The sequence below is a fragment of the Crinia signifera genome, chromosome 8, assembly GCF_055691185.1.
Source record: "Crinia signifera chromosome 8, ASM5569118v1, whole genome shotgun sequence".
NCBI lineage: Eukaryota > Metazoa > Chordata > Amphibia > Anura > Myobatrachidae > Crinia > Crinia signifera.
Window position 1 is genome coordinate 78,947,039 of NC_139224.1, and position 14,851 is coordinate 78,961,889.

A 14,851-nucleotide genomic window follows, 5' to 3' on the forward strand; every position below is an offset into this window, starting at 1 on the left:
ACACAGTGCCCAATTTCTACATAGCATACCCGAAGATGCAACATATCTAATAAATAAAATTATAAAATTAAAAAGATAATAAAGAATACTGCAATGAGTACAGTAAGACACTCAATTAATTATACAAAAGAAATCTCTGGGTAGAAAAGCTTTCTGTTCTTTTAGGAGACCAAGCAGATCAAAATTGTTTTTTGAATGGTTAAGTGTCCATAATGCAATACATATGTTGTGATCTCATAGCTCAGAGACTGAACCATCCGCTACTCCAGCTCTGCGCAATGTTCATTCAAAGTTTCAGATATTCTGGAGGGGTAGTAAGAGCTTGCTGGATCTTCCATTCATTATTCGATCTCATAAGAGAGGTCTAAGCATAAAATAAATTTAAAAAATTATATAAATGTTTGAAGTACTATTTATAGATGGGTATACACGCAAAAAATGTATGTGTATTTACTTGTCTGTGAACCAGAGATGGCCAAATTTGTCAAAAATAAGAGGAGTAATATACCATGACCAGAAGTCACTATGTGCCAGAAAAGTCCTGGGTCAGATGTAAGAGTTTCAGGAGGGTATATGGCAGATCATTTTAGAAATGTATAGGTTGCCTTTAACCGTTTGACATGGAATTTAATATCCAGCAAGATATTCTAACCAGGACTGATGAATGACCTTGGAAGATTGAGAAACTGAGAAGTAGAATATCTGGTTCATCCAAAATTGGGGCCTCAATTTATATTCAACTTAGTATTTTCATTTTCAGCATACTTATTATATCCAATCAGGAGGAGAATGGAGAGGTGTAAAAGGTGAAGCTACAAAGAAAAATCCAAGATTGATTTTAGCGTTGTCCAAAAATAATTATGCCATGTGACAGATAAAAGTTATGTTCCAGGGTTAGAAAAAGACATGTTTAACTAAATGCAAAGTTGTCACAGAAATAATTTTTAGTTTACAAAAGTAAATAAAATAAAAAAAGGAAATACACTTAGCGACTTGGAAAATATAGAATTTCAACATGCACCAATCAGATTAGCATCTTAGTAAAAATAGGGGTATAAACCCACTTATACCCCCCTTTCACACCAGAAAATGCATATGGTCCCTGGATCATGCAGGGACATTCCCAGGTTGGCCGCTTTCACACCAGCTTAGTCCCTGCATTTTCTGGTGTGAGGGGAGCGAGGTCCGGGCAGGGTCTGGGGTGGGAGAATTTGATTTTTTTTAAAAAAAGACTGGCCAGACGCTGATTGGCTGAGAGCGTCTGGCCAGTCTTTTCAAATCCAGTAGCGCTTCCCGCCCCGCTGCTCGGAAAATAGCTTTACAAGTGCCCAGCCACCACTGCCGGATACCTGTGTGAATCATCGGTCGGTCCCATCCATCTCACCTAGTGTGTACCTGGCTTTACTTTGCTGACAGTGTAGGGGATATTATATGATTTATCTAAGTAAGCATGAACTCATTAGAAGTTTGAGATTATCAAAGCAGCATTACATACCATAATCTTTTGCAAATATGTTTTATCTACTATTAGTGAAAATAAGCAATTACAGGAATATACAAATGGAAAAAAAAAGTGTTTGCATGTCATCTACTTGGAAATGATTATACTAATTATCTCAGTGTTATTGCAACAGTACAGTGGCAGTTAATCTTTCTCCCAGATGGGATTTATTTATATTGTTCCCAATAGAGTGGTTACCATGCAAGGTAAATCTCCATTGAGTAGAAAAACCTTCCCATTTGTTTATACGTTAATTGTCTGTATCACAATAGGCATATTTAGTAGCAGGCCAAATTTAGACCTAAAATGGATCTAGGGGGTTGGTGTGTAATTGCGCTGTTGACAGTTTATTAATATTCATATTGCAAGACAATTGTGCAGATCAATGAATGGAGGACACACTGCTTGTATGGTATATGTTTATATGTAAAAAAGTATAAAAAAGCTCACAATATACAATACATGGAAAAAATTACACATATGAAAATAAGCAAAAATAAAGAAATAAAATAAAAATGATTATAATAGGCTATAGAATATATAACATATAATATGGAATTAAAAATTGGACTGGACGTATAGTTTGGGAGCTCCGCTTTTAGAATGTGCTTCAAATCAATTTATAGCAACAACTGTAGGTATCCATAGATTTTTGTTAATAGTTGATTAGTGAATAGATGTCCAAAGATAGTTATTGTTAATAATGTGGAGAATTAGTAGGCTGGATGGATGGTCAAATTAGCATGTGGATTACACGCATCCAGAAATTATTAGCCAAGTAATACGTGAACTCAGGGCCGGCGCCACCACTAGGCAAATCTAGGCATTTGCCTAGGGCGCCGGCCACTGGAGGGCGGCATTTTGCCCCCCCCCGTGCCGCCCGGGTACCTGTCCTGCGGCACTGTGTATTTAAAGCTGGCGGCGGAGGCAGCGGGGGTCCCTGCAGTCCATTAGAAATAACGAGCGCTATCCGCCGGGCTATGCAGAAGCGCTTCTGTTGTGAAAACACTGGCAGCACGGCGCACGCTGATCTCAGCCAATCAGCATGCTGCCAGTGTTTGCACAACAGAAGCGCTTCCGCATAGCCCGGCGGATAGCGCTCGTTATTTCTAATGGACTGCAGGGACCCCCGCTGCCTCCGCCGCCAGCTTTAAATACACAGCGCTGCAGGACAGGTATCCCCCTCCCCCGGCACCGGACAGCGCCGCAGGACAGGTACCCCCCTCCCCCGGCACCGGACAGCGCCGCAGGACAGGTACCCCCCTGTATGCGATATGTATCAGATAAAACCCTCTGGAATACTGAGGAATATAGTCATATGAATAAGAAAATACCTTTTAGTTGCTTGATTAATTAATCAATTAACTGATTATTGGTCTCTGGAAATATATCTTTAGACTATATATGAGATAAGATTCTGGACACACTGCTTTTTGGTTATATAAACTGAAATATAATACCATCACAAGCTTCAGATATATATATTGTTATTGTTGTTCTATAAGTTTATTTATATTTTTACTTGATTAATTGGGCAAATGGAATTATTGGACCAATAAATCTAGGCTCTAGCCTATAAATAAGAATCCGGACTGACAGTAATTATCCGTCTTGAGAAAGTCTCCAGGTGATTCAGGAGACGAAACGCGTTGACGTCAACAGAATTAGGACGTACCTGGGCTACACGCTGCCGCTTACGAGCCTGCTGTGCATTCTCCAGCTCTCGTTTACCCCGCAGGGCTCACGCCCAGACATCATCCACAGCGTCTGCACTATTTGGACGCTCCTGCTGCCGGAGGAGACAGCGCTGGCTGTTTGCGCATTGAAGCGCCCTACACAAGATCTATTCCAGCCGCCCCCTCTATCAGGAGCAACCAGCTGACGACTTGGCACTAAGGGGTGAGATACAACCAGAGGCCCGCTCTGCATTATTGCACCAACGCAAGTACACGTATTACTTGGCTAATAATTTCTGGATGCGTGTAATCCACATGCTAATTTGACCATCCATCCAGCCTACTAATTCTCCACATTATTAACAATAACTATCTTTGGACATCTATTCACTAATCAACTATTAACAAAAATCTATGGATACCTACAGTTGTTGCCATAAATTGATTTAAAGCACATTCTAAAAGCGGAGCTCCCAAACTATACGTCCAGTCCAATTTTTTATTCCATATTATATGTTATATATTCTATAGCCTATTATAATAATTTTTATTTTATTTTATTTCTTTATTATTGCTTATTTTCATATGTGTAATTTTTTCCATGTATTGTATATTGTGAGCTTTTTTATACTTTTTTACATATAAACATTTATACCATACAAGCAGTGTGTCCTCCATTCATTGATCTGCACAATTGTCTTGCAATATGAGTGTTAATTTTTATAAATAAACTGTCAACAGCACAATTACACACCAACCCCCTAGATCCATTTTTGCTACTCTTTGTTGTGGGTTGAGGCAATCCCACAGGTGTCGTATGCAGCAGCTGACAATTACTTAATTGAACACCACGGTGTGATTTTATTAACCCTATATAGAGCGCCGGGGACCTTACAAAACTGAGATTTGGCTGTGTAGCCGCTCTCAGCGAGTAAGGAATTTTCTGTATTTCAAATTTAGACCTACAAATATAATTCATATATTATAGGAAGCAAATCTGATACATGCACTGATATATCCTCATACACCTATCGATTGTGAGCAATATGGTGTGAGATGCCTGCTTTGCTTAGACACTCCACCACAAGTAGTGAATCCAGTGTTCGAGCACAGTTAAAAAACTGCTAAAAGTAGCCAATAGTGTACTAAGTACTTCAACTTAGTATTTGTATTGCAAAGGAATCGGTTAAGTATAACTCTACAATATACAAGTTGCTCTATTGGATCTCTGGGTTTCCTTTTCAACCATATTGTGTGCTCTTTCCTGTACTTAGCATATTATAGTAATTTACTAACCGTTTACAAACTAGCTATGTATTTTCCAACATAGTTTAAGTCAAATTAAACATCTAGGTTTCAATAATTGCAAAACTTGAGCACAGGTGACACAATTAGTACCCCGATTGTTTTGATTTTAACCATCTGTGCTCACTTATGGAAAGCCCTAAAACCTTGGGGACAGAGGTTGGAAAACACTGAAGTAACTTATAGTGTAAGAATTACCTACAGTGGGAATTTCTGTTTTTTTTTATTATGCCCAGGAATTATTTTAAGTATATAAAGTATAATGATGCCCAACACAAATCACTTTTTTGCCTTTTTTAGCAAGATTGTCCGGAATTGCAGTAATGTTTCAATTTGTACAACAGAAAGGTCAGTGTGGCATGACACAGATACCACACCTTTATACAGTAATCTTCTGACTGAGTTATTCCTTTCCACAAATAAGTAGGAGAAAATCCTAAAACATGGTTTGAAAAAACCTAATTAAATTTTTGGTACTTGTGAGTTATCCGGACGCCCGATTTCAAAATCGGGTCGGATCGGGCACATCGCATCGCATCGCATGCGACCATCGGATGCGATGCGATGCGATGCGATGACCCGATTTTTCCATAGGAATCAATGTTAAAATGGACTGAGTCCATTTTAACATGGAATTCAATGGGAAAAAGGGGTCCTTTTCATACCCCTACTATCCAAGTGGGCATGGAGTTGGATATAAACCTGTGGCGAGCGTAGCGAGCCACCGAGCCCGAAGCGTGGCGAGCGTAGCGAGCCCCGCGAGGGGACACGGAATACCGTCCCCTCGCGGGGCTCGCTTCGCTCGCCACGCTTCGGGCTCGGTGGCTCGCTACGCTCGCCACAGGTTTATATCCAACTCCATGCCCACTTGGATAGTAGGGGTATGAAAAGGACCCCTTTTTCCATAGGAATCATTTTAACATTGATTCCTATGGAAAAATCGGGTCATCGCATCCGATGGTCGCATGCGATGCGATGCGATGCGATGCGATATCGCATCGCATCGTATCTGATTGTATGCCTTAACTTAAGGCATACAATCAAAAAATCGGGCGTCCAGATAACTCACAAGTACCAAATTTTTTTAAATCCTTAAAACCCAGGCTTACTGCTGCAGGTAGGATCGGAGAAACTACCCGCGGAGCCGCGCATTGGATCAGAAATGGCCCAAAACATGCACAATTTAAATACAAGATTGTATCTAAATCGGTCGAGATTGTATCTAAAAGAAAAAAAATGTGCCAGCACTGGCTGAGTACTCAGCCAGCGCTGGTGCACTTTTTTCTTTAATATAATTTCCTATAGGGGATTGACTACCTCATACCAGCTGCTGTTAATTGCGCACCACAAATTTTTTTTCGAGATTGTAGCTAAATTAGGTCATTTTGGGCCAAATCGTCCTGGTGTGTACCCTACATAAGTCCAATGACAGAGATCCAGGTCTTTTTCCGTACCCTAAATGGCGACAACACGCCTCTGTTTTGGGAAATGAAAGCTTTAGCCCCTCACAAAAAAAAATCAGATTGTCAGTCACTGACAGGACATGTTTGAGCACGCACAGCACTGGTCTGTACTTTGCGTGTCGCTGTGATCTGAATAACCATTTTTATTACACGAAAACAGAAATTCAGACTTTCAAAAAAAAAGAATATTAAACAAAAATTAGGGTTCTAAACATACTACAGGGCATTAATAAGGTTTAAAAGACCACAGACACTTGTGTGGAGAACCATAAGCTATTAAAAAGGACAAAAGAGAAAAATTGGGGATGTATGAAATACTGCTGCACAGAACTTAACGCACTCACAACTTCAGTTCATAATTACAAAAATCTGGTATAAAATATGTACAACAATATGTAAAATGCTAGATAGCATAACACAGTACAGTATGTGGATAGTACATATTGAACTTGGCATAATGCTTGTTGTATTACAGATTTTACAGGTAATACATCAAATCTCCCATAATATTACAGCATACAGAAGGGCTCAGACTGAGCCGAATCTAGATTTGACCGATATATAAAAATGTGGATGGGCAGGTGAAGAATTGATACACCTTTTGTTAGATACAGGAAACATTGTCTGGACACCAATGCCTAGGAGTTTTAATGTACTAAAAGATAACCGGTAGCTATAAAGCAACTGCTCTAAACCCGTCTATGTGCTGTTCCTAAAAAACTATGTACTTCTGTGGTATGTTCCTAAACAGAAGAAGATTTATAGCAATGCTGCCTTTTTGTTTTAAAATTAACTAACATTGCTGGCCTGGGAAAGATCACCCAGATACTTATATAGCACATGCAACATTCCTGTATGTACATCTATGCTATTTTTCAGTATACACATAAAGTAGCTTAATGGATTTCCAATATACTTGCAAAGAGACCATGGGGTCAATCAGGTGAGAGTTGTTATTTTTCAAAAAATTTGCACCAAGAACTACAATTACAAACTCAGCACCTTATAACAGTATCTAGTATTTTCCTTTTACACACTAACATCCTTCTATATGATTCTGCTAACAAATAGTACATTTTCTGGGGTCAAGGAAGGTCTTAAGCAGCCCATACACGCTGCTATGAGGGCGTGCTTTCCGTGCTGTACTGGCACGGATCACATTGCATTGCCTGTGCACACGTTGTGCATGCAATGCGATGCAATGTGATGAAACCTAAGTACAAAAAGTATGTGCAAGCACTTAATTTTTGCACTGTGCGATGAGGTGCCGCGGGAGCGTGCACCTCAAAGCACACATCGGAACAGCACGCATAGCAGCGTGTTTGGGCAGCATTAGCACAATCTTCAAGGTCTTTTTCATGTACTTCTCCCACATTGCATTGTATCAAATTTGCACACCCCTGCCACGAGTACTGCAAATAGGCATTTCTAACTGGATTGCCGAATTCTCAGGTGCGCAAATTTGAAAACATTTTATAAAACAAACTCACACTCGCACCTAATTGAATTAACCCCCACGAGCCAAAGTTACATTTATACTGTAAGCTATGTGCTCTTTCTCTAAATAACAGTTTGATAGGGTTTGGTATACTTGGTCAATGGTTAGAATGTTAACTTGCTAAATAGACAAATAGGCAGTGTGAGGGTGCCCTAACCCTGCAGCTCATAATGAAGCGTTTGTAGCTTTGGTTGCAGTTTTGTGACATTACCTACCACCTTCAACTATGCAACCTTATGTCTTTAGTCCTAACCATCCTTAATCCTCACCCTAACATTTCAAAAAATGTTGACATTTCAGTTTTTGCAGATGTGTATATGTTGACTATATAAGGTTTTGTATGTTGCAATTTCTTATGGTTTGACTGAAAAACCAATAGAATTTCTCAGTTACCTTCAGGAGTGGCATCTGCTATTTTTGTAAATCCTGGGGTGGTAGTTTTGAAGATCTTAACCCTTCCTCCTCCCACAACCACTTCTGGTCCAAGTAAACATACCAAAGCAGCCAAACCACGCAAGGTTACGGACACCAACAAATCACTAGTGTCACGTAATCCCAAGAGAACCTAGGAAAATGAAGAGAAAAAAAAAGGAGTAGCAATGGATTAATAGTAGGACTAGAAGATGCAATTAAATAGGATAACCACCATTTACTGTGTTTATGCATTTTGAATATTGTAAAACAACCACTTTAAAACAAAATGAAAAAGGTCAAATTAAAATATATATAAAATGGCGAAGTGACAACATTATACAAAATGATGCCAATGCATCCTGAATACAATGGCAGTAACAAGATGCACTGTACCATAGTAGGTATGGCTTCATGAAGACCCCATAGAGAATTGTTAACGTCCACAAACACAAAGCAGGCACAGAGTCAGAAACAGAATGAAGTAAAAGAAAAGAAAAAAAAACACTCAGCCAGACAAGGTTGTAAGGGTGGGCCATCCAGTGTACCGCATGAGCTCAGAAAATTAGATTAGTTTCTTACCTGTTACAATTGTATTTCGCTTTCATCCATGGGGGACACAAATCATGAGATGTCCCAGTGCTGTCCCCCTAAACAAGAAATACTCCTGTGCTTCAATTAATAGCAGACACCCAAAACTAGCCTCAGTGGAGAAGGTGCCAAATCTGTACTATTTTATGAATGTATGTGCAGAAAACAAAATGGCCTTCTTTGAGAGCTTCCCTACAGGAGGCACGACGCCCACAGTCCTTGTGCATGCACTAAGGCAGGAAATGGCTGACCAAAGTTTATGCCTGGTGAATGATTAGTTGAATCCAGAAAGCCAAGAGTTGCTTGGAGGATGGCTAACCCTGCTTATTGAATTTAAGAGCAAAGAGCAAATCTTATCTGCAAACCTCATTTGTCCTACCACGTAGATACAGGAGGGTTCTTACGGTATACAGTGAGGCCAATGAGAAATGGGAGTCTGAGATTCAGACGCCAGAAGAGAGGGAACCACGATGTCCTGATTTATACAATAACTGAAAACTGCTATATTCTTATGAAAGATTAGAAACAGATCAACAAGACAAGGCACTGAAATCTGAAACCAGTTGGGCTGAAGCCAAAAGAGATCTACATTTTCTGAAGAGTGCAAAGAGATGGAACTAAAGGGCCCATAACACCAATGCCAAGTTGCATGGTGCTAGTGGGGGAATAAAATAAAACTGTATATGTCCAACACCCTCAATAAATTGCTGGTAAAGGTTCCATCTTTCGCTGAAAGTACTGACACCTGTACCTTCAAGGAACATCAATCAAAATAGGCCTGCCATGTACAGTAAGATATTAATTTCTCACAGAGGACTGTTTTCTAGCAAAAAGAACCGTTCGGATTATGGGATCCCAGAAACCCTTTACCTTTAAGATGGATGTCTCAATAGTCACTCCAATAAAGCTAGACAAGCAAGATCCAAGTAGGGACACTGACCTGGACATAGAATGAGCGTCTTAAGCAGAAGGCACTATGGGAGTATATGACAAGACCACAAAGATCTGCGTACCAATAACGGAGTGGCTGGAGCAATTAGAATGTAGGTGCTTTCTTCCAACTTCAATTTGCATAGGACTGTGGAAGCATTGAGACTGGAGGAAAGATGCAAATGAGCAGGAAAGTACAAACAGCAGCTATGACTTCTACCAGAAATCTACCTGGGTCCCAGGTGCCAGAAGAGAATCCAAGAAGCGATGGATTAGGTAGGATATGGAATATTTGAACTCATGGAACCTATAAAATTTGGTAAATGTGATGACCAAGTGGCAGCCCTGCAAACTTGCTCTGCTGTAGCTCCATGCCGCACTGCCCAAGAAGCAGCAACCTAGTGGTGTGAGCATTGATCCATGAGGGCACTGGTCTGCCAACTTTCATATAGGCAAAAGCAATAGCTGACCTCAACCATCTCGCAATGGTCTGTTTAGAAGCAGGCCAACCTATATTGTTCACATCGTATAGCACAAGCAAATAATCCGTAGATCTTTAACTCTGTCCACATATATGCGCAAGGCGTGCACCACATCCACATTTTTTTATTTTTCCCTTCTCCTGGTCTCTTCCAGATTATTAAACACTGGAATCACAATCTCCTGGTTTAAATGAAATGAAGAAACTACATTATGTAAAACTTGGGGACTGTTCTAAGCACAGCCCTATCATCATGAAAAAACAAAAATGGAGTCTTACAAGATAATGCTCCCAATTCAGAAACCCACCTCGCCGATGCGATGGCCAACAAAAAGATAAACTTCCAAGTATGGAATTTTAAATCAGCCGATCTTAAAGGCTCGAAAGGAGGTTTTTGTAAAACTGCCAGCACCAAAGACAAATCCCACGGTGCTACAGGATGCTTATAGGGAGGCTTCAGCTGAATCCCTCCCTGAAGAAAACTCTGGTAGCAATGCTACTCTTTTCTGAAAATAAATGGATAAAGTCGAAATTTGGACTTTTAAAGACTGAAGACTCAGTCCGGACGAGAAACCATCCTGTAAAAATTCCAGAATTCTGGAAACCTTGAGCCTGTAAGTGTGAACCTCCTGCAGTTCACACCATGAGGATCCCTGGTCCTTGTGCAATATCTGGTACCTGGCAGTTGTGTCTGGACACCATCAGGTGCACTTCTGGCAGTCCCCAACAAGCTACAAGCTGTTGAAAAACCTGGTGATGTAAAAAGCCCATTCCCCTTCCAGAAGATTTTCTCTGCTCAGAAAATCCGCCTCCACATTCTGGATTCCTGGGATGAATACTGCCGAAATGGCTGGAACATTCTTCTCTGTCCATTAAAAAATCTTGGAAACTTCCGCCATTGCCATCTTGCTGTGCGTCCCCCCTTGATGATTTAAATAAGCTACTGCAGTAGCATTGTCTGACTGTATGCGGAGTGGGAATCCCTTCAGTCTGTCTTCTGCCTGTGACAGTGTTTGTCACACTGCCCGCAATTCCAATACATTGATTGGTAACAGAGGTTCTGCTCTGGACCACAAGCCCTGAAGCCTCAAGTCCAGAACAACCGCTCCCCAACCCTGTAGACTGGAGTCTGTGGTCACCACTAGCTGCTCCCACGATTGGAGAGAACGACCCCACTGAAGCGAGTCCATGTCTGTCCACCAAAGTAGTGATGTCCTTGTTTCTGGAGATAAGATTACCTTCTCCAACTTCATAGTCTTGGGATCCCCTGACCAACAACCCAGAAAATTCCACTGGATTGTCTGAGAATGGAACCGGGCAAATTGTAGGGTTTCGAAAGTTGCAAACATCTAGCCCGGGAGTTTTAGGCACTGCCATACAGACAGTGCTGGAGATCTCAGTATACTCTCTACCAACCGACAAATATCCGCCGCTTTTGTTTCCGGAAGGAATACCCGGTGCAAATGAGTATCCATTCTGACCCCCAGAAACTGAGTCTGAGTAGGACACAACTGTGACTTCTGCAGATTTAGGATCCACCCATCGATCTGAAAGAACTAGAACCGTCAAGTTGTGTTGAAGTTTTTCTGCCTCTGCCTTGAACAGCAGATCGTCCAAGTATGGAATGACCACTATGCCCTGTAACCTCAGGGCCGTCACTGCCATAATTTTCATGAACACCCTTGGGGCTGAGCCTGAAATTGTAGATGAAGATTTTTTATTGCAAAACGCAGTAGTAATTGATGCTCTTTGCAAATTGTGATGTGCAAGTATGCGTCCTGAATGTCCATGGACGCTAAAAACTCCCCTTGCTCCAGGCTTAACAGAACTGATCTCAGGGATTCCATCTTGAAATGGTCCACCCACAGGTGTTGATTTAAGGACTTCAGATTTAAAATTGGCCGGAATGATTTGTCTGATTTGGGCACTAAGAAAAGGATGGAGTAGAACCCCAACTTTCTTTCCTCCTGGGGTACAGGAATCACCACTACCTTCTCCAGGAGAGCGTTTGCCGCCCTCAAAAGGGCAGTTCTGAGGCGAGCTTCTCTGGGCAATGAGGTAGGTAAAAATCTTTTTGGAGGAGGGCCCTTCAAATTGATCCGGTAGCCCTAGGACACTATGTTTAAGACCCAAGGGTCATGGTCCAACAGGGCACAAATGTCCCGGTACTGCAAGAGGCGACCCTCCACACTGATTACAGAGTGGACAGTCTCCGTCATTGAGTTGACTTCTCCTCCCCCTTTGAAAAGGCTCCAAAACGGGACTTTGTAGGTTTTCCTCTTCCTGCATTAAAACAACCTCTGGAAGAATAACCTCTGGAGGATGAACCTCCTCTAGATGATGGAGGAAAGGAAGACCGAAAAGCTGCAAACCTGGATGCGGTATGTTTTGACCCTGATGTAGGGGAAAAAAAGTGCTTTTGCCACCAGTGGCCTGTTTTATAATGGCTTCCAATTCTGAGCCAAATAATAACTCTCCCTTAAAGGCCAGAGCCTCTATGGATTTTTTGGGATTCACTAACAGCCTCCCATGCTTTTAGCCATAGAACTCTCCTGGTATACACAGACACGGCAAAAATATTCAAAGGCATCTTACTGTAACTGCTTCCTCGCCAGCTTCACCGGTATATTCCGCTGCTGCTTTAAGTTTTTCCGCCAAAGCCATAGCCTCCGTGTCATTTTGTAAACATCCACAAAGCGCACTTGCCCAAGCAATCATAGCTTTGGAAACCCATGCGGAAGCAATTACCGGCGTGAGGGCATAACCTACACCTTCAAAAGTGGATTTTAAACAGCCGTCCAGTTTTTTATCAACTGGATCCTTAAAAGCCGCTCCACCCTGAACAGGTAAAAGCATGGCTTTGGAAAGTCTAGCTACTGACGCATCCACTAAGGGAACTTTTTCCCACAACTTAACATGTTCCTCTGGCATGGGGTATAAACCCAAAAACCTTTTAGGCATCAGAAGTTTTTTGTCAGGTGTCTTCCAAGCTCCGCTTAATAAATCCTGCATTCCCTCATCAGAGAGAAAAGTGACTGCATTGCCTTTTGAAAACTCCTTGAGCAGGTGACTTATTCTCTACAGATAAATTGAATGCCTGTTTTACTGACAATATTAAATCCTCAATACCAGGCGCTGAGTTATCAATGTCCTCTGACTGAACACCATACTGTTCTTGTTCACATTCTGCCTCCTCCTCTTCAGTATCCACATTTTGGCGAGGGAGAAAATCCACAGACTGTTTAGAAGTCTCATGGCCAGAAAACTGTTCAATACGAGCATTAAACTTTTGGATGCTCTGTGCAGTGTCCTGCATGACCTGCACAAAAGCTGGTTCCCCTGTGTTAAGGGAATGGAACCAAGGGAATGCTGTGAGGGAGATGAGAGTCTAGGAGATAAAACCAACTCCTCTCTCTGCCTGTTTAATATCTGCACTAAAGCAGTGACAGACCTGCACAGGGCCGAGGCCCACACTGGTTCTGCCTGTTCCCTCCTTTGAGCAAGTGCTGCACTGGGTCCAGCTTCGCAAAGAGGTCATATTTCCCCTTTGGCCATCTGTTCTGGTGTTAAATCAAGCAGCAAGATAAAGCCAGCGTCCCCTCCCCCAAACCAGCAGCATACCTGCCTGTCATGTTTAGAACTAAACAAAACAGTGCAAAATGTCAGGAGTACAATACTGAGAAAAGTATGCTGTGTACTTATCCTGTCTGCTGGAAGACCCTCTGGTCAGCGGCGGATCGCATGGATTTGCTTCCAAAACGCGCCAAAACCCAGAGTGCAGGTAGAAACCATTGTCCCTGCCACAGCGGGGTCCCTGGCGTTTTTGGCACCTTCTGCCCCCTGTGGTACGCTCCTGTAGTGTCCTTCTCCTCTTCCAAGTGCCTCCCCCTCACATGGGGATCACTTGGAAGCACGTACTAGTTGAGCTCCTGTGACAAGGCTGCGCCCTCCTGTCGGAGTCCAGCCTGTAAGCCCGTCCAAGATGGCGGTGCCATCGCGGGAACCCCGTTCCCTACAATCCCCCCCCCCCTTTGGGGAGCCGGTGCAGGAGTCTTCCGGGCCCTGGAAGCCTCCAGTTGTCGGAAGCCAGAAGCGCTGCGCAGGGAGACCAGACAGTGTCTCCCTGCGCACAGGACACTGACAGGACACTATTCTGTCAGCTCCTGCTGCGCTCTCAGATTAAAGAATCATTGTTCCTGTCTAACTAAGAGTAAAAATTTATAAAATAAAAATTCCTTGCCATCTCTTTTGGGCTGCTTGCCGCAGCCCTGTTCAGCATAGCACACACTCCTGTGGGCACCTTAACGAAACTGAGGATTCTGGGATGCAGAAGGGAGGAGCCTGTCTCTCAGAAAGTTTAGCATAGGTGCCTGGCTCCATTGGACCCCTCCTACATCCCAAGGTGAAGCTGCGTCACCAGGACAGATGAAAGAGAAAATTATTATTAGTATTAAGCTTAAAAGGACCTTTCAAAACGGGGTAGAGAGAACAACTAATTCCAGTGTTCAGAAAGACAAATATCAGCACCAACAGGTGTGGATAGGGAAGATATAAACCCATTGGTTCTCAAACTTTGTTGAATCACTGCACCCTACGGTGTCAGCAATGTCTTCATGGCACCAACGTTTGTTTTTGAAAAATGCAGCAAAAACAGGGATTTTTGTAAGAACTTACCGTTCGAATACCTTTCTCTGATATGGTCCTGGTGACACAGCTCAACATTGGGGATGTAGGAGGGTCCGTAGGAGCCAGGCACCTATCCTAAAGCTTTTGGAGGGTAGGCTCCTCCCTTCTGCATCCCAGAATCATCAGTTCAATCTTTCAAAGCCACTGGAATACATTAACTCAGTACAAACGCCTGCACATATTATATGCACAATTTTAAAATAACTTTTAACCATATATAACATGAAACATCATGAACCTGGCATACTTACTGAGCGTAAGGGAGGGATCGCTGTGTCACCAGGACCATATCAGAGAAAGGGATTTGAA

At 42.2% G+C, this 14,851-nt stretch overlaps 1 protein-coding gene across 3 annotated transcripts in view; it reads right to left on the reverse strand.

The window, feature by feature from the left end:
• Positions 1-14,851, reverse strand: part of SCYL3 (SCY1 like pseudokinase 3) — a 164,764-nt gene that overhangs the window by 26,957 nt on the left and 122,956 nt on the right. For all 3 annotated transcript variants that reach the window (XM_083156701.1, XM_083156703.1, XM_083156702.1), the window contains exon 9: positions 7,837-8,008. In XM_083156701.1, the coding sequence (XP_083012827.1) occupies positions 7,837-8,008 (172 nt within the window). The remainder of the gene's footprint in view (positions 1-7,836; positions 8,009-14,851) is intronic.